Here is a 21,508-nt window from a genome sequence, read left to right as displayed (position 1 = left end):
TCTTTCCTAGGCAGGTTTTCCAGCTGAAGAAGTCATGCAAGATTTGTGTCACAAAGATGAACCTAAGCAGCTTGCAACTTAGAAAGACACAGCATAAGCTCAAATATTGAGCTTAAAATTACAGATAATATATAACATCCGCTTTAAAAAGGATCCCCAGAAACAGAAAAATTTTTAATTTGTTCTTCAACTTTTGTTTCTCATTTTTCATTAATATCTATACATCTGGATTTGAAAGTGTGTGTGTTTGTGAACCACACCTTTAACAGTGCCCTAAAAATAATAATCAACATGCTACTGATTACTCTACAACTTGTAGACAGAAAGGTCATGTTAGTCAAAAACTGCTATAATGTACCATCTAATCAACGCATCTGCATTATCACTCTTAAGCTATCAGGTGAAATGGGAAAATGAGACGATGATATTAAGGAAAAAATCTGAAAGAGACACTTAAATAGCTGTACTTGCTCACAAGGAGTCAAGGTTCTCAGCAGCTTAGTGAATCTAACAGCAGAGCAAATACATTGGAACAGCTGAAATTCTAGACGAAGTGCAGAACTGCAGGAAAAGAGGCTCCTTTTCATGTTTTCCTTAGCTAAATAAAAAAATTAAGGTTTAGTGTCAACACAACCATTTTATTTTATTACCTATTGGACTAATTTGATGATTGAATACCATTAATTTGAACTCTTGATTTACATTAATTGTGATATTAATTTGATCACTCCTTTATTCCAGCTTTAATTGGATTGGTAAAGTTATACCCTCATGCCTGAATAAAATGAATTTCTTACACTTATTAAATGAAATGTATTAAAAATACACTCAGTTAGGAGATGACTGAAAAACACAGACTGAACTAAAAACATACAGGCCCCTGTGTCTGTCAGTAAAAAAAATATTTTAAGTTCACAAAATACAAAACTTTATACTAAAATTGCTAGTTCTTGCAAATGATTATGTTTATAGTAAAGCATGATTGTTGAGGTTTAACCCCAGGCATTATCCAAGCCCTACAGAGCTGCTCGCTCACCCGCTCACCAGCAAGATCAAGGAGAGAATGAGAATGGTAACAGCTAGAAAATTCGGGGGTTGAAATAAAGTTTAATAGACAAAGAAACAGCCATACACACAAGCAGAGCAAAACAAGGAATTGATTCAGTGCTTCCCATGGGCAGGCAGCTGTTCAGCCATCTCCAGAGGAGCAGGGCCCCAGAATGTGCAGAGGTTACTTAGGAAGACAAATGCCATCACTCCAAATGTCCTCCTTCCTCCTTCTTCCCCCACTTCCTACACTGAATGTGCCTCTGGTCAGGTCCCCACCCTCCCATGCACCCCCAGTCCCTCACCAGTGTGGCAGCACAAAAAGCAGGAAAGGCCTTGGCTCTGTGCAAGCCCTGCTCAGTGATAACAAAAACATCTCTGTGTTATCAGCTCTGTGTTCAAAAACACAACCCCATACACCCACTGGGAATAAAATTAATTCTACCCCAGCTGAAACAAGCACAATTATTTTATTGGAAATACGTGAGAAAGCTCTTGTCAGATATTTGTTGGAAGAATTTCTTTTTAAGAGAAAAGAGTTTTCCAGAGAATGACTAATTTAGTGGCATGATCATCAGCATCTCCAAAAAAATCTGTTGTCAGTGATCCACTCTTGGAAAGGAGAGTTAGGAATATAGGAAAACTGCAGACAATAATCTTCTGGCTTCTAGGCTTAGGCTGTCCTCAGAAGAATAATTGGATCTGACTTGCACCACGTTTGATGGTTAACAAACTGTTAGTACTTTTAACTTAGTAACTTAATAAATCAGGGACAGCATGTGCTATGGGTTATCCATGACCTGGAGGATCCAGCCACAGATAAAAGCAAGTTAAGTATAGTTAAGACACAAAAGGTTTTACACTTCCTTTTTCCTATGAAAATAAGATCTATTTTGATAGAAAAAACATTTGTGAAAACTTTGATGTTTGGTTTCTGTCAGACACAGTACTTTAACCTTTGTCAATGTGCCATTTTAAAGACCTCACCTTAGAGAATGTAAAATCTCAGAAATCCATGGACAATTCTGCAGATTATTCAAACTAATAAACTACAAGCTAAGGAACTATTAAATAGACTAGAAATTGTGTCATCTGGGGTAAACTCACCTCACAGACAAGACTACATTTTCTCTTTATGTGTACATTTGAAAATCTACACAGTGTAATGAGCTTTATTTTAGTCAAGAGACCAAAAAAGAACAGAGAAAGAGCAGCAACTGTACTTGTTAGAGCTAAAAACAATTGGCTAGAGATAATTTATTTGCTAAATTTAATTCACTTTTCTCCTCTCAAGCTGTCTGCAAACTGAGAGATTATGACGTATATTTCATTCTAATTTTATGAAATTCAATTATTATTAATAATTTAGCCAATATTTTTGCAGATTCATCTGAAACCATGGATTAGGCATAAAATATTCTAAATACTCCAGTTGTTGACAGGTCTTGTATGTCACATGATACTCTATCTTTTATTTGACAAATGGGGACCTTCAAATTTACTGGAGGGTTAATTCTTCTGCAAAAAGAGAAAGAGAGAGGAAGAAAATATACAGAACATAAGCAAACCTATAGAATATAAAATTTATCTTCATAATTTTCCCCTAGGGAAAAAAAATGTTAATTGTTTTTTAGTTACTACTAGCAAATTAGATTTGAACTGAGAAGTCACCTTAAATATTGATAATAATACATATTGTCTAATTCAGCAGAGCCTATATTGAATTTTCTCAGAATAGCATTAAAGCAATTTGTATGTATGTACAGCCCACTAAATTTTCTTAATTAACGTTGCCTGGAGAAAGAAAGATATTCTCCCAGTCTGAGCAGCTAAGATTGACAATGGTAGAGTCATACATCCTCTGTGACCCAGAAGAGCTGCCCTGGCAAAACCAGAATTGGTACTTTTCATGCATCTTGGCTAAGAAAATAAGGAGTAAAAAAATCCTTTATAACAATAATTTCAGCAATCCTTTCAGAATATTTAAAGTTTGGGTTTTTTCTTAACTCCTTTTCAGATTTTCTTCAATTTTTTTTTTTTTTTTTTTTTTTTTCAGGGACCCACGTTGTGAGCCTTTTCTTTGAATCTATGACCCAGTTTATTATGACTTTATTCAGTACTCTTCTGTGACAGTGCTGGCAACATATCACTGTCTGCAGCAGCTGCAATAGCTCTTGTAACAGAAGAAGCATTTGAGCAGTCACTGTGCAATATTTACCTTTATAAATGCCAATCATTTTACAGGCTCGGTATTGAGACTTGATGGTTGGTTAATGACGATATTCCCAGAAGAACTGAAAATGGCAAGTCAAGACATACCATATGCTTCATTTCATCAACCTGTATGCACAAGTGATTTCCCATACTGCTAATGTTAGTATCATTTTAATAGGCTTTTATTGGAAAAGGAGTCAGAATGTCTAGATAAAGGACCTTTTCTATTAAGCTTAGTGAACCTATTGATTTGCTGCCTGATTATTTTGATCTCACTTGTTAATCTGGAGAAACTCCACTGAAAACAAAGGAGCTTTAACACAGGTAGGCAAAATGAAGGCGCCCTGTAACACTGAGCCCAATCAGAAATAGTGTGTAAACCTTCCTGGACAGGGAGAAAAAAAAGAAAAATTACTTTTGCCCCTTCAGACTGTGGCCCTACGGGCTCTTCCAGTTGTGCTGAACAGAACCCCTCCACCCTGTCCCAAATGCTTGTCACATCACTACCTTTGCTTAGATGGATGTTATCACCTTTTTAGTTGGGCCAGGACAGCCATAAAATCATCTCCAGCAAAATTTTATTGAAATAGACCAAGTGAAAAAGCCCAAATCACTAATGATATGAACTGCTTAAACTAAATAAACATTTGGACAGAGCAAATGTCACTGTGCCAGCAGACTTCAGAGGTGGAAATATTGGGTGGTAAGCAGCAGTGATGACAAGCACTGGTAGCAGTTCTGTCTTGGCTCAGCTCAGTGAAAAGATGGACAGTGGCTCTGACTGTGCCCTCACTGCCTTGTAGTGTTCTGTATGCTTCTTTAAAAATGCTTATTTAAAAACAGGAGTTTTCATGCATCTGAAAAAGCCAGCCCTAAATTTCCTTCTAGGCTCACATTTCTGCAAGCATGATTTTGTATTATGTTATCTCAGCTGTAAATTCATTGAAAATTTTTATCTCTTCATGAAAAAAGTAGCATAGATTATAATGAATGAATCATTCAAAGTTTCTGATAACCCACATTTATCATAGTTTATCAGTCTTCAACAAGATTGGTGAAGAATCTGTAAAAGAATATGGGTAGAATATGGGTAGAAGAATATGGGTATATTTGGTATCCCCAAATATATTTGCCCTGCACTGATCTTATGTTAATAATCTTAGTATAACTGTAAAAATATATTTTTGAAACAAGATTTCTATGCACAAAACAAAAACAGGAGTAAGAAAGAATAGGGGCATCTTGTAGTGATCAGTAGATATGAACATTCTGCTAACTAGGTAAAAACATTTCAATCAGACTTTAATATGAATTTAATAAAATGCAAAAGGATGCTACATAGATCAGTATCATCAGCCACATCCAAAGCTGCAATCATAAATTATATCAAACAAAAAAGATTTAAAAATCAAGCAAAACCAGCAACAAAACACAAACAAACATAAGACAGCCATCACTTTGGAGAGATTCAATCCCATCTGATGCAGCCTGATTGTTGGATTGATTTAATAACAGTCCAAGTTTGAGATCTAGTTTAACAGGCAAAGAAAATAGGATGAATATAATTTTCTTCAACTTCAGAAATGCATATCATTGTATGATATTTTGATTAAGACACTATAATCAAATATAATAATGGGATAATAAAATGTCTAACTTGTATGTCTCCAAGTGCAGCTGTAAAAAGAGAATATTTTCAAGCACATCTCATTGCAGTGAAGCCAGTTAATAAGCTTATACTCTTTAGTATTTCCATGATTTATCTGGAAGAAAACAAGATTTCAAAGATTATGCAAATACAATCTCCAGTTATGACACTTGAAGTAGTAGGGTGCTAAATTGAAGAGTGCTCTGAAAAGATTTGTGAGAGTTAATAAATCACTGGAAAGCCTTCCTTTCAGTGAATCAAGCAGAATAATCTATTTAACTTGTCAAAGACATACTGATTTTCTTATTGTCATAAATACTGTCAGAGGCAGTAGAAATTTGGTGTAAGAGAGCTATCCAAGCTAGCAGTCAAAAGTGTGACAAAATTCAATTCCAAGTTGAAGTTTGACAAATTTAGACAGAAAACAGTGTGAATCTCTAATATTTAAAAGAAAAAACAAGTATCCTTAAGCTTTGAAACAACTTTCAAACTTCATCACTGCTAGCCATTCATTTGGAGTTAGATATATTTTCTAAACTATTTAACTTGAACTGAATTTAATTTAGTTCTTGCTGCATTGAGGAAAATGATTGAATATTTTATTTCCTGAAAAAAGCATGCTTGTATTAACCATAACTATTTTAAGATTTTTTTTTTAAATAAATCAAGCTAATAAATTTAGCTGCATTTTATTTTAAAATTACCTTGTTTATCAAAATCCTGAAATGAACAGGGCATAAAATTCACTTACCCAACTTGGCCTATCTAAAATAAGTCTATATAATAAAGCAATTTCCTTCGAAGAAAGCAGCAGGTACTTTCTGAAGTTAACTAATTTCATTTTAAGATAAATGTTCAAATGAAGAGAGAAGGTAACCAGAACTCTCTTTCTGCAGCAGATGCTTAAGCCATCATGTTGGAACAAATGTGTACAGTACAGGCAAGTAAAACTAAGCGAAATGCATTTCTGCTTTAGAAATGTCACTTACATGATTTATTTTCAAGATCTATATAGGCAGAATGAAGTACTCCCCTCTTGCATTTAATTTTAACATTAATTAATTTTGCCCAGTTTTTAATTTTTTGCAATAAATTTTACATGGTGTCTCACCCTACAAGAATATGTCAGGAAACCAAAATTAATTATTCACACAGCTCTAAACATTGGCCAGTGCTGTATAGACAAGCTGGGTGATTGCAATGGGGTGTTCTGACTCTGTCCCTTATAAATCTCTCACTGACTGCAACCAATGACTGGAAAATGCCATCCTGGAGGTATCAATGAGAACTGCACGACTCAGGCATTTGCCACTGTCTCCTAGGATTTCATAAAGCTTTAATAATGTTCTTTCTTTCTGTGTTTCTCCTCACAGTTTCTGACAACCTTTACCAGCCTTTCCTTCACTATGATGGTACTCCATATTTTCCTAGCTCCCTCTGATTGATCCTTCTGCTCAAATGGATTTAAACATGGTGTAACCAAAAGTAGCAGTCAAGTGGCCAAGGCCAGCCACTCCAGTTCTGGCACAATCAGCAGCTGAGTGCTGCAGTGTGGCACACGGGGCATCTTCCCAAAGGAACCTGGGGGTAGCAGAGAGAGCCCCCAGGAGCCCACAGCTCGAGCCACAGCAGGTGACAGGACATAGGACCAGAACCAGTGGTGGCCAAACTCCCCCCACATACAGAAGAAGCCCTGAGGGAGTGCAAGCAACCAGGACTGCCACAAGCAGAGCCGGCAAAGGCTGAGGTAAAAGTTCAGGTACTCCTGTCTTTGCCTCAGTCTCTTAATAGCAAGACCAGATGATCTTCCAGCCCCTTGAGAGGTGAAACAGAGACAGGGAGCAGAATGAAGCCCCAACAATCCAAGGGAAAGGACCAGCAACCTGCTACAGCACAGAGACACACATATGTGTCTGGATAAGATTCACCAAAGGGTACCTAGGGAGCTGGCAGAAGTGCTCCCCAAACCTCTTTCCATCATTTACAAGCAGTCCCAGCTAACTGGACAGGTCCCAGTTGACTGGAAACTAGCAAATGTAATATCTATTTACAAGGGTCAGAAAGAGGATCCAGGGAACTACAGGCCTGACCTACATGCCAGGGAAGGTCATGGTGCAGATCACCTCGAGTGCCATCACACAGCACACACAAGACAGTCAGGGGATCAGGCTCAGCCATCATGGCTTTATGAAAGGCAGGTCCTGCTTGACCAACCTGATCTTCTTCTATGACATTAGTGAATGAAGGAAAGGCTGTGAAATTTGTTAAAATGGACTTTAAGAAAGGCTTTGATACAATTTCCCACAACATTGTCCTGGAGAAAGTGTCTGCTCATGGCTTCAGTAGGTGCACTTTTCTATGGGTAAAATCTGACTGGATGGCCAGGCCCAGAGAGTGGTGGTGAATGGAGTTAAATCCAGCTGCTGGCTGGTCACTACTGGTGTTCCCCAGGGCTCAGCAGTGGGGCCAGTCCTGTTTAAAATCTTTACTAGTGATTTGGATGAGGGGATCAAGGGCACCCTCAGTCAGTTTGTGGATACCACCAAGTTGGGTGAGAGTGTTGATCTGCTGGAGAGCAGAAAGGCTCTGCAAAGGGATCTGGACAGGCTGGATCAAAAGGCCAAGGCCAACTGCACGAGATACAGTGAGACCAAGTGCCAGGTCTTGCACTAGGGTCTCAAAACCCCATGCAATGCTACAGGACTGGGCAAGAGTGTCTGGAAAACTGCCTGGTGGAAAAGGACCTGGAGGCTCTGGCTGACAGCTGCTGAACATGAGCCAGTGTGTCCAGGTGGCCAAGGCAGCCAAAGGCATCCTGGCGTGTATCAGAGATAGGGTGGCCAGCAGGACCAGGGCAGTGATTGTCTCTCTGTACTCAGCACTGATGAGATCACACCTTGAATTCTGTGTTCAGTTTTGGGCCCCTCTCTACAAAAAAGACATTGAGGTGTTGGAGCAAGTCCAGAGAATGGCAATGAAGTTGGTGAAGAGTCTGGAGCAGAAATCCTATGAGGAGAAGCTGATAGAACTGGGGGTATTTAGCCTGGATAAAAGGAGGCTCAGGGAGACCTGATTGCTTTCTATAACTGCCTGAAAGGAGGGAGGCTGGAGGGGAGGTTGGCTGCAACCACGTTGGGGTTGGTCTCTTCTCCCAGGTAACAAGACACAGCATAGGAGAAAATTACTTTGAGTTGCACCAGGGGAGGTTTAGGTTGGATATTTGGAAAAATTTCTTCAATTAAATTGTAGTCAATAATTGGAACAGGCTGCCCAGGGAAACATGTAGTCAGGGACATGGTTCAGTGGTGGACTTAGTGCTGGGTCAACAGCTGGACTTGATCTTAAAGGTCTCTTCCAACCCAAAAAATTCTATGATTCTGTGATGACCAGATTGATTTAGTGTTCATTTCTCTATAACAGTGACTTGGCAACAGCCTGCTGCTGTGATTAATACATTTGGATCAATGACATTTGGCACCTATTTAATCATTATGTCAGGCATGCCTTCCATAAGAGAAGGTTTATCTGCAGTCACAAAATAGCAGCACTGTCAGTGTGGTGGGATGTGGACATCACTGCCTTCCTACTTGTGACCCCAGGACACTGCCCCACATTGTGATTCTTCTTAGTGTATCCTGGCACACATGGACTTTTTGGCAATTTTTTTTCTTTTTAATTGTCAGTGCTTGATCTGTGAGTACTGAAACTGAGCACCAACAGTCACCTCTCACTGAAAATTTTTGTATGTGCTACAGTTACCATGGCACCAACCTGAGGAGCTGATGTCTAAATATAGGGCAGGATAAAGAATATATCTTTTCAAATACTAATAGAATGAAGCAAAAATTGTCAGAGAATTTAGTGCTTCTATAAAGTGGAATACTTAAAATACTGGCCAATTTTATAAAACCTAGATTAAAATACTTAAATATCAGTCATAACATATTCAGTGTACTTTGCTGGTTTTGATGGAACTGATCTGAAAAAAACCACATTTTCAAAGAGGAAATTTTTGGGTAACTCACAGCCATATGACAGAGCATACAGCAAGTCTATCAAAGGTCATATAAAGAAGCATCAAGAATGACATTTGCTGAAAAAACATTATGTGTCAGAAGCAACATGGAGATACTGTAAGGATTTTAGACAACTGGGCCCTGGTTTTCACCGAATGTCTGAACTGAGTATACTTGGTTCAAGAAAATCCTCATAAGCGAGTAACATGTATCAGGCTTAAACTGACTCACGAAGCATGAATAAATACTATTAGGATTTCATGAAAGCTGCACTGCATGATGTGTGCTGAGATTGAGTTGTCTGTCCTCACAGCTTTTAGGAGAACATCAAACAAGGCATCAATGTCATAGCAATTTGAAGGACTATGGTTCTTGCAGGACAAGACCTCACACTCTTTTGAATGAGTAGATCACCAGAGGCTCAGCTCTCAATGGTGACAGCGCTGCCCTCTCAGGGGTGAGCTACAGGGCCTGGTGAATTAATGATATCATGCACATTACTTCACCTACAAGTTCTCTGATGGTCTCACAGGTGTAAGAACTTTGGAAAGGCACAAAGCAACTTTTCAGATATAAGATGCGAATTCACTCTTTTGCAATCATGTAACTTAGCTCATGAAAATAAAAAATGTGTTAAATGAGAGAAGAAGATCTCCAATCCACTGCAAACTTTGCTGAATATTTAAACATTTCTACATATTTCTGCATAGCTAAACTGTTGCTTGTAACAGGCCTGACATTCTGTGAGACTAACACCATATTTTGATGTGATTTCAAACAGAAAACACTGTTCCAGTTCACTAGCTGTTGCTGTATAGTCAGGGGAAAAATTATTGCAAGGAAAAGCACATTTTAAAATGTCAGAACAACTGTTAAGATTCCGAATGCAAATTCTGCCTGTTATACTCCAAATCCCCTAAACCACCAAGTGCAGAATCTCTGACTGCAGGGGTGCTTGGCACAATATGTGATTGGGCTGGTGCAGAAAGAGACATTCTACACTTGAGAGTCTTTTTGGAGATTATTTTTAAAGGGAAGAAAACATTGGGAAATTTCCAAAACATATAATGAAGAAATACTGCTGCACAGGCAGGAGTCTTTCTTGCAGAAAAATTTTATACTTTTCAATTAACCAAATACCTTTATTTTCACAGAACAATGGGTGAATCAGGATTTGTATGCATTTCTCTATTACTTATCCACAAGCAATCTTTTAGAGCCCTAAAATCCTCCTGTGCTGATATCTACATTTAGAAATATAAGGATACTGTGTTATATTCACACATTGCTCCTATAAAATGTCAAATAAATAATGAAGAGATGGCAACATGCCAGATCTGCATCTTACTCTGGAAGAGAGAAAAATTCTGAGCTAAACTGAAGTAGATGCTAATGCTATAAAACTACCCTTCAGGTTATAAATCTTTGTGGCTCACTTCTGCTTTCTTAGTCAACATTTCTAGATGTGCATCCCTGGTCCCTCTTCATTAAAAACTACCAGTCTAGAAATCAGATTACTCACTTGTGGGACTATGATTTAAGGAGGAATCTAGTAAAACTTATATTAAACTAAGTTTACTTTATGAGGACAAAAGGACTGTGGCTCTAAAATTCAGTTAAATCAGCTTATCAGTAAACCATAACCTGAACTTCAGCATTAGGGAAGACAAATCTGACTTTATCAAAACTGAGTAGCCTTATCCACAGTATTTAATCCCTTAAAAATAAAGATTTAAACTCTCCAACTTTTCTTATGAATAAGTATTTCAAGTAGCTGAAATCCAGAAATATAGTACCCACTTTCAATTCCCACTGAATTGATGAGGCTAGGAGTAGCCTGGAGCTGAGCTGCTCCTCATCACACATACCATGTCTCTGCTTTGGCTATCAGTCTAGACTGATTTGGAAGCTTGTATCCTTAGAGAAACTCTCATTTTTTTGGCAGACAACACCAACAGAAGAAAATAACTTACTGGTTGCAAGACACTGGTGGATATTTTTCTAAACTTCAACTATTCCAACTTCATCTATTCCAACCAAGTCTTCTGTAACAGATATTTGTTTTAGAATCTTTAAAAAATTGTTTCAGTCCTCAAATTTGTTGTCAAAAAAGAACCAGAATAAATAAAGCATTTTGTTTATTCCATGTTCAAAATATCTCGTGATCTTTTCAGCTGAAAATTTCACTCCCTCTGTCCAGAGCTTCAGATGAGCAAAAGACATGCATTTTTCTGTAAATCTACCCACGTTTCTGCAGCACATTCAGTACCTAAATTCCCTCCAATTTCTGCTTATGCTGACAATGCATCAAGGAAATGCATCTCTGGCAGCAATATTGGGCTTTGACTCATCTATATCTGTGAGCTACAAGCCTCACTCCCACACAGTGAATGAGAGACCCTCCCGGTACACCAAAGAAAACTATGGAGGGTCGTTCTGACAGTCTGGAGAGAGCAAGAGTCAGACTGAAGGGTAGACAGCAGAAATCAGGGAAAGGTGCCATAGTCAGACAAGTAGCATGGGCAGAAAAGAGGTATTAAAATTTGAATGTAGAAGTGAATATAAAAGCACTTGTATAGTCACTTTATTAGTGTCAGTGTTGCTAGCATCAGCTGCATAAGGATTGGTATTTCCCACGTAAGGTTGAGATATTGATAGGCAAACAATCACCGAGTCTTGTAAGCTGGACTTTATAGACTTCCCTATTCCCACTAAATCCACAGTAATTGGACTGGGTTCTAAAAGTGAAAAATAACTTGCAGAACTTATAAGTATACCTTTCCTTCAGTGAAGTTTTCGCCTCCTTTTCTAATTAACTTTCTTCTGCCAGTATCTCCCAAGGAGCCTTGCAGCATGACATACACATCTGCATCTGTTCCTGACTCAGGGATAGCTCCCGTGGTGATGTAGAGAACATAGATTTTCACTGTGGGGAAAAAGAGAGCAAAGGTTTCCCAAACCTAAACCAGTTAATATATGTTATTTCATAAATTACTTCTATTATATTTTCTTTTTTCATCCTATCTGGAGTGATCAGAGGACCAAAGCATAGTGTAATGCTTGGAAAAGCACATAGATGTATTGTAATTAGAATTTAAGGGTTATTATAAAGAATAATAAGCTAAATAATTTGAGTGGGCCTGAAACAAAGGCAGAAGAAAAAAAATTAAAAATGAACATATTGGTATAAAAGCCTGTAAATAATACTCTTATCACCTCTTGCATGCATTTAAATACATGACACTCCAATGAAAAAGTTTCTAGGCTATAGATGACACTAAATCACTCAACAACTACGTCTGCGCTCAGAGCCTCATCGAGTTCAAACAAAGCTGGACTCTGTCAGGAAGAAAACAACTTTTGTATTTCCTCTGGATCATGGTCCAGTCAGTGGCTGTTCACTCTGCCCTGCACCAGTTGGAGTTATTGGCCTCAGGAGAGGAGATGATACGTGAGAGAACACACAGTGTGAACACACAACCCTTCAGCTGAGCACTCCTTGAAAGGCTGCTTATGTAAAATCCCTGCTTTACTCCCAGAGAAATGCATAACACTCTGGTGATGTGGCTCCTAAAATAAGAAAGAGATCGCATCCCCAAAACTTTCAACTCAAAAGGAGTAAAAAATGTGGGGAGAGGTAAAGAAAAAGTATCTGTCCTCACATTAAATGCTCTTTAGAAAAAGGAGCAGCATTTTTAAAGATTTAAATATCTATTCTTTCATTAAGAAATAAATCTAAGAACTAATTAAAAGCAAAGAATTTTGCCAGTGAATTTCCCATCAATACTTGCTCAAATCCACATTTAAGAAGCTTCTGTCTAAGTGTTTTATTTGATTCCAACTTTAAAAGCACAGCAAAAGAGGCAAGAATATACAGATTGCGCTTGATCTAAACCCTTAACTTTTGAAGTAGCCTAGGATATTGTCATAGTAGAATATTCATTTAGGATAAGAGTTCTTCCATTCTTCTCTAACTTTGGTTATAGAACCTTGTAAAAAACACAGAAAAAAACCAAACATATCCAGTCTTGAGGGGTCTAAGGCATAACTGATGGAGTTGGATGGCATGCAACTGCTGGGTCACAGGAAAAGAATGCCTGCAATTCTAGGGACACAAACAACAAGAGATCTGTTTGGGGTGGGGGGGGGCATGGATCTCCTTCTTGTCTTTAATTTGTTGTCTGTAATTTGTTGAAATTACAGCACGAGAGTTATCTCCTCTGTATTTCTCTTGCTCAGTTTGTGAAAGAACCAGCTCATATTATTGAATAAAAGCTAAACTCTGAATACTGTTCAAAACCTTTTTAATAGTTTCAGTACCATATGCTTGCTCTTTTATGTGTCACAAACTGACACCAATCAGACCTGAAGGCACAATGCTCAGTTTTAGGTTGTAAGATACTGGTTTTAAACACTGGACTGGACTGGACCTAGCCATGGTGGAAATTAACAGAAAATATCTGCAAAATCCTTTGGACTGCTCTGAAAATTGGACATCATCACTGACCAAATCTCTCCCAGCATTTCCAATTTGTGACAAACCTGCTGGTAAAGGAGACCCAGCTGTGAGAACTGGAAGCTCAGTCACTCTTCCTTCTTCTTCATCAGCAAACTTATGACAAAATGGGAATTCTAGAACATTTTTAGTTTTTCTGTGTTGAAGCTTTACCTTATCAAAGAAACAAAAATAAATAACTTCAGCATCTGTTGCGCTCTAATGCAAACTATAGCTAAAGACAAGCTATTAAACAGCTATGACACATCATTTCAAAATCTAAAATTAAGAGGATATAATTTTTTCTAAAATGCTTTTGAAAACAGCCTTTTAAATGAGAAGGAATAAATGCCTTTCCCAATTAAAGGTAATTAAAATGTTGTCAACATTATTGCTGCAGAGTCTGCAGTGAAGGAACAAAAATATTTGAAATTGTTCAAAAAGTTTCCTTTATGTAAGCTATTCATCCAGCATATGGAAGAAAAAGAAGTGTTGATATGGGCGCATTTCATCTTGTGTGAAATGTCAATATACCACAATATTTTTCAGTGCAGAAGGTTTTCTTATTCTAAGCAACAGGAGAAAGAAAAAGAAATGTTTCTGGAAAAAACTGAAACACAAAAATTAAGAATGCTTTCTGACATGTGTGTGTGTATATATATATATATATATATATATATATATATCAGTACATATGTATCACTTGAATATATAGAGTTTGATATTAATTTCAATCTCTATGGAATTCTGTGTATAAACTAAGAAAATTGTGACCCTGAGCTAAGAAGCTTATTCTTTCCATAAGAAAACCTGTTTCAATAATGAGATATCTTGCAGTATGGTACTACCAGCTACACTGAGATAAATTTCCATTTTCTAAACTATTTAAACCTAGACCAAAGAACCTATTTGAAAATACTTTGTGGGAAGCAACCCTGTGTTAAAAAGGGTACATATAATTCACTCATTTCAATTCTTTGTGACCTAACTCACTAAAATATCCAGACCTTTAAGCCAGTAAGCAAAACCAACTTTGGTTAGGAATTGTCACTGGGAGATGGTAGCATTATTTTGCCTTCAAAAGATTCTTAGTAATTTTCATTACGACAGACAAACTGAAAAGGGATTTTAAAATGCACTGTGAAGTATAATGCTATCACAATTTTCCTTTCATAATAATATCTATATTCCTGAACAGTTTATTGAAACTCAGATTTTATTTACTGTGTTTTATTTCTTCAAGAAGTGAAAAAAGCAAGAATGAAGATATTAGCTATTACATGCTGAAGAAATAAGACATAACTTAATTAATTTTGTTCTAGGCATTATTTTCTAATTATTTTAATTTCCTAAAAAAATCAGGATTATTATTTTGCAGTTATGGCTATAAGAATGAAGCCTGAATATAAATATGGAATTCAACCAACTACACCTGCATTTACTTTTGATAGAAGGCAGAAATTTCAGACTCTCTGGAGGTACAATCTCATAAAATCAAAACAAAATAGCATAGAAATGACCATGGTGATTCTAACCAGCAGTGCAAACACACTGCTAAGCTGTCTTTAATAATAGATATTATCCACAACCTTCTATACCAACCTAGGTATTTTATACAAGGATTCAGCCAGTCCTGCTATAAAAACTATGGAATAAGAGGAAATGTCTCTCTAAAACCCACATAATTGACATGTATCCCAAAGCATGAAAATTTATAATTAATCTATAATTTATAATTAATTTATAATTTATTTTTCTACCTCTTCCTACTGTGCATATTTTCCTTATTTATTTAAATTATGCTGATTTCTCTTAAACTGAGCTTTGAGTGATTGTTCTGGGCTAATGAAGTAAAGCAGACTAATTGATGTCACTGTTTTCAACTGCCAGGTTTCTGTTCTGAAATTTTTGCTGTGATTTACTGTCTCCTACAATACTCCAGAAGCAGTCTTAATTTTGATAGATTTGTTGGATGACTATTTCATCTGGCTATGAAGATGAAATTAACAACCTGCCTACCATTTAAATGTCAGGGAGTTCAGCTCAGTAATACCATGTATTGAAAGGAAAATTATTTTTTCTCCAGTTTTTAATAAGAACAAAATAGAAACATTAATGGACAAAAAGCATGTCTGCAATTTTAAAGAAGATTAATCTTTCCTTTAGAGTTGTTTTTATTTTTCCAGCAGAAGATGAAGATATTTTTTCATATAGAGAAATGCCACTGCAATTTCAGTGTGATGTCAGGTTTTAGCTGGATATCAGAAGAAAGATTGTCACTTTTGCTATTCACTTCTTTTTTTCACATGCCAACTTAAAAGGCAGATAGTTTCATCAAAATGCATTTCTAGTGTCTGCCTTAATTATTTGCCATGGATCACTGACTCTACAACATGTAACAGCCAATTTGAAGTTATGTAAATACTGCAATGTATGCCAGTGAGTACAGTTCTGAAAAGACATCACTGATATGCTAAAGATGATAGCACATCTGTATATATGGCTCTCCAGAAATCCACCTAAGTTCACAAGATTTTTGTTATCCATATTTATCCTAGTGTTTTAAGCAGTCTCTGAAGTTAACACCCCACAACTGTTACAGCTTCTGTAAATTAAAAATTTAGCAATCTCAGACAGGACTGAAAACAGGAAGAAATAACAACAAAATATGGAAAGAAAAACCAAAAAAAAAAAAATAATAGAGGCACAATAAATAATTGCTTTAGGTTTTAGTTTTTACCTCACGGCAATGCCAACTCTCTCCTTCTCCAGATTCTTTAATTTCTAGGCGAACTTTGAATATAGTATTAAATTTCTTACTTAGTTCAATAGAAGTCTCATAGATCTGCTCTTTTTTAAGGGATCCTTTGGGGAATGTGACTGAAGCACAAGTTCCTTTTCCACCACATACAGTTAGAGACATTTTAGGGTTCATGGAACTAGAAGAAATATCACTAGTTGTGACGTGGATATCCCAAGTCCCTGTTGAAATAAAACAGCAGAAAAAAATGAACGGGTTTGCTGAATACCCAAAATACTACATAGATTTGTAACAGGCTGAGCTAGTGAGGGACTAGCAACCCATTCCCACCTTTGTACTGAGCTCAAATACTGGCACATGACAGGTTAACTCACTGTTATTGATTCAGTGGAAAGCATATTTGGACATCAATCCTTTCATAGTGGTAGTTGATAATTTAGAGATGCGCCAGTCCAAGAGCACCGTGCAGATGAGACTGCCAGTTCCACATTAGAGACTTGTGAAGAGCCATGAAAATCTGTTGATATCTCCCCCTTCCCCTTATAAATATCTCCTGATGATTTTAAATTTTTTTCTCACTAGTCACCAGCAGCATATTTTTTACAAGATACTACTGGTTATCAGGTTTGCCTTCGGTCAGGGAATATCTTCATTTTAACTTTTTTGGGATTTACTTAAATGAACACGTTAAAATATGCTCCATACATACTATAAGAATATGGTGGTGAGATAAACTGGTTCAGCACTTGAAAAGAAATATTTTTATCACACCTCACCACAATTATCATGACAGCAAAGTATAAAACTTTATCCATTTCTTCTGTGAAGAAGTAATGTTTGCTGAGAGATTAAAAATAGTCCTATATAGCATCACATAGATTTGTCTACTTTAGGGACCCAGGAAACACTCCAGAAGAATTTTTACTAGGTCTTTTTGAAGCATTTAGTCACTTAAACACTGAAAATTAATTGACAGATCCCTGAAGGCACAGAAAGACTGCAGTCTGGTGTCAGGTAGGCTCCTAAGTAACTTCAGCAACTTTATATGGGACAGATACTTGGTTAAAATTTCAATCAAGAAGACAGTTTTGAAGATCAGAAACTTCATCCAAAAAATCTCACTGATTTAGCTAGCTTTAAGATTTTAATTAATGTTAATAGAATATATGGAAAATACAGGGTTATCAAAGTAATGGTTTCAATTTTAAAAACCTGTGAATATCAGAATTTTTGGTCACCCAGGCTATTGAAGAATTGAGCAGAATATTTTTAATAACATGAGTTAGCTCTGTTTATGCAAAGTGAGATTAAGTATGGATCTGATAATTTCAAATAGCTATTTTGAAATTGTTTTACTTTGAGTAATGGAATCAGAGACTCCCGGAGTTTATGCTCATCAACTCCAGCTTCCTACCTCAGCTTCAGAATGTTCAGTCACCTCATCTTACTCACCACAACAGGAAAGTCTTTGTCTCCTACTATAACTAATGCAAATAAAGCTTTATTGCTTTAGTTCAGGTGAGGATCTGTGCCATAAATCCAGCACTTGTTGACACAAAAATTTAGTACTCACCATCTGTAAAATCATTTAAAATAACTTCAGTGTTATGACTTCATGAATAATCCTAAATCTATTTTCATGCCTATGAACATTAAATGTAAATGAAACCAATGATATCTATGAAAAAATGGAAGTCAAATGAAAATTTATTGCTTCCCATGTGACATAATCTAGGATATTTTACCCCTTTAATACTGCAATACCTGGCCTTAAACTATCAATATACAGATAGCTGCCCAGGAATGGAAGGACTATGTCAGTTGGATAGTACAGTGCCATAGGCTGCTATGACACATAAATTAAATTGTATAATTTCTGATAAATCTGTTAAGATTCAAATTAAAAGCAGCTTCCTTTCTTCTCCTTAGTTAAGTATAAAACAGTGTATTGGGTTTGCATGGCCACATTTTGGTAGCAGGGAGGCTTCAGGGATGCCTTCTGTGAGAAGCCATTAGAAGAGCCAATGCCTGCTTGCTCCAAGACAGACCCATCCCTAGCCAAAACTGAGCCATCAGTGATAGTGAGAGCACCTTTGGGATAAGGTATTTAAGTAAGTGGGGTGGGAAGTCTTGCACAATTGCAACTGGAGAAGAGTGAGAAAATGCAAGAGAAACAATTCTGCAGTTCCTCAGGTCAGTGCAAGAGGGCGAGCACAGATTCCACTGCAGCCCATGGTGAAGACCATTATGAGGCAGCTGTGTCCCTGTGGCCCATGGAGGTCCACAGTGGACCAGAGATCCATCCACAGCCCATGGGGGATCCCATAATGGAGCAGGTAGATGTCCAAAAGAAAGGTGTGACCTCAGGGGAGTCTGCATGGGAGCAGACTCCCAGCAGGACCTTATGGCCCTGTGGAGAGAGCCTGTGCTGGAGCAGGTTTACTCCTGAAGGAGTACACCCTGTGGAAGAGCCCATGCCGGAGCAGTTCAGGAAGAGCTGCAGCCCATTGGAAGGCCTCACTTCGGAGAAGTTTGGGGAGGACTATCTCTTGTGACCTCGTCCTGGAGTGGAAGATGAAGGAGCAATAGAGACAACACGATAAAATGACTGCAAGCTTCATTTCCTGTCCTGCTGCACAACTGCATGGGAGGTGGTAGAGAAAATTGGGAGTAAAGTTTAGCCCAGGAAGAAGGAAGAAAGGCATTTTTAGATTTGGGTTTAGTTCTCATTCTCCTACTTTAATTTCATTGGTAATATATTAAGCTAATTTACCCTAGTCATGTCTTGGTCTACGGCAGTAACTGCTGAGTGATCTCTCTGTGTCCTTGTTTTGACTCATGAGCCTTTTATTGTGTTTTTTTTTCCTCCTGTCCAGCTGAGGAGATAAAGGATGAACAGCCTTGACGAGCACCTGGCATCCAGACAGGGTCAACCCAATGCAGAGTGCAATGCTAAAAATCTAATCTTTCTTTGTTTCTTTCTCAGAGATATTTTCATTCTCTCATAAAGGCATTAGTGGATTGCTGAAACCCGTTTATTTTTATGACAACTTTGTTAGTTTAAATAACTCTTCTCACTCCTTGATGTGTAAGCCACCATTAATTTAATAGAACACTATTGTGCCCATTTTGAGCATTTCATTAGCTATTCTGAATCTGTCACTTTTTTTTCAATACCCTTTCACAACAAAGGATTGCCATTTTCTCTGTCATCATGTCTTCTTTACAACTATTCCAGCTTGATCCAGTCCTTCTGGACAGAAGTGGCCACAATTACACACAGCATTGCTGGTGAAATATCACAGTTTCTCTGTAAAGCCAGTAATCCACTTTGATTTTCACCAATAATGCCTGCATACACTGTGGGGTCACAGTGACCCCATAGCCATGCCATTTACTGCCTCAAAAAATATCCTGTGATCTTATAACAAACCCAGGTATTTCTTATAGTCCTCCTGCTGATGAATTTGGGTAGCAGAATTGTTACAAAACATGGCAATACAGATCAAATACAGTTTTTGGACCCTTAGCTGCTAGTTAGTTCCTAATTATTAAAAAAACCCAAAACAATTAAAATTAGGACCATGTATCAGAATTGAGAGCTCAAATAGCTAGTTGAGTTTACACCTAATTGTATACAAGCTGCTTGCCACAGAATTCTGTTCAATTCCTGTTCTTCAGTTCTCAAAATTTATCACACAACCTCTGCATCTCCTGATAGCACTCCCAGCTTTGTAGCACCGAAAGATTTCATTAACATATTCATTATCTCTTCTCCAGCTCTTTACAATTCTTCCTTTACTCCTACTTTTCACTTTCTTGTGATTACATAATAATTTCCCATAGAGAAAATAAAATTCAATACAGGAATTTAGACAGATTAAATGTCATTACATTTATCTTATGCAAAATATTTCTGTATCATCATTTTTTTACAGTCTACCTTTAGTAAAGATGGTGCATTCCTTCTCATTTCCTATTTGCCTCTATTGTCTCAATTATTCATTTCTTCAAAAGTGTGTTATAAAGATTTTCATGTGAACAATTACTAGGGCAATATTCACCTACATTATGCTTTGTATTCTTTAGATTGAGACATTATGTTTGCTGATGTTAAGTCTTCACAAAAGTGTTTTAAATCCTTGCTATTGCATCTGCCACTGGACTAACAACTACCCTGATTTTCATTCTTTGAGTAAATGGAGCTCAAAGTTCTATTTGTGTTTCAGATTTTCTGATTTCCAGTAAGCTCATCCCATTAGTAATTGTGCTTTTTGCTTCCAACAGTGCTTTTTGCTTGACCAGCATTATGGTTCTTTAATGAGAAGAGAGACTAGGTATTCTATTTGTTTAGGGATTATACCTACATGATCTTAAGTCCGCACTCTATTGTTCCTGAATAGTTACTCATCTTTGAAGGTTCCTTTAATGAGTAAAGGGTTGAAGAACCATTACTGCTTCTTTTTCTTCTTACAAAATCTGATTTAGCATGAAATTTAGTAAATTCCATTGTATCCATGTAGTTTCTGCCCCTAAGGTATATTGCTCTTTGCTGACTTGTCTTTTATTTATCCATTCTTCATAGGCTCTCTATTCACTTGTCATATTAATTCTAGATTTATTATACAGCCAGACCAAAAATTATTTTCAATAGATACATAGAGTATTAATAAACATTGGCTTGAAATTATTATCAAATCTTTACTCAGATTTTTGAGGACTATGTCCGTGTGTGGGAAACCAAGGAAGGAAAGTGTTTTTACACAACTATATTCAGACATTAATCAAGGTGCATAAAAAAGGATGCAAGATTTCTCTCACTTTTCATATTGTCAGTGAAGAAAGATGTGACAGATTTTGATCAGTCAGGCTTCTTCTCTGAATTTCCCTCAGGAGACACCTGCCTCGCTCTATGGACTATGTAGGACACCTATGGAATCTACTTAATAGAGACTTAGAATATTTGCAGTGGAGAAATACAGCTATTTCTTGTTCTGAAATTGTCTCTACTCTAGCTGCCCATAATATGCTAATATTTCCATGGTTTTCTGTTCTTCTGTAGTATCAGTACCATAATTTCTGTTTTGTTAGATGATATGAGATATTCATGAGTGGACTAACTATAGATGACTAATTACTAAGATATATTTCTGTTTTGTTAGATGATATGAGATATTCATGATGACTAATTATTAAGATATCATCTATTAGTCTTATCTGCAATTATGTATAGCATAAAATTCTCTGAACATAAAAGGAAATAAGCAGGATCATGGAAGTTAATAGAGATTGGTTTACAAAATGGCTGATACAGAATGCAAATTCAC

The 21,508-nt window shown here is 36.9% G+C and overlaps 1 protein-coding gene across 1 annotated transcript in view; it reads right to left on the bottom strand.

Annotated features, from left to right (window-relative positions):
- RP1 (RP1 axonemal microtubule associated) overlaps window positions 1-21,508 on the bottom strand; it is a 162,759-nt gene that overhangs the window by 17,240 nt on the left and 124,011 nt on the right. The window contains 3 exon segments of the mRNA XM_041412898.1: window positions 11,703-11,851; window positions 13,468-13,594; window positions 16,161-16,402. Coding sequence (XP_041268832.1) covers window positions 11,703-11,851; window positions 13,468-13,594; window positions 16,161-16,402 — 518 coding nt within the window.

Source organism: Onychostruthus taczanowskii, unplaced genomic scaffold (assembly GCF_017590055.1).
Source record: "Onychostruthus taczanowskii isolate IOZ18803 unplaced genomic scaffold, ASM1759005v1 scaffold4, whole genome shotgun sequence".
NCBI classification, from domain to species: Eukaryota; Metazoa; Chordata; class Aves; order Passeriformes; family Passeridae; genus Onychostruthus; species Onychostruthus taczanowskii.
Note: the sequence above shows the minus strand (reverse complement) of the source record. Positions and strands in the feature narration are given on the sequence as shown.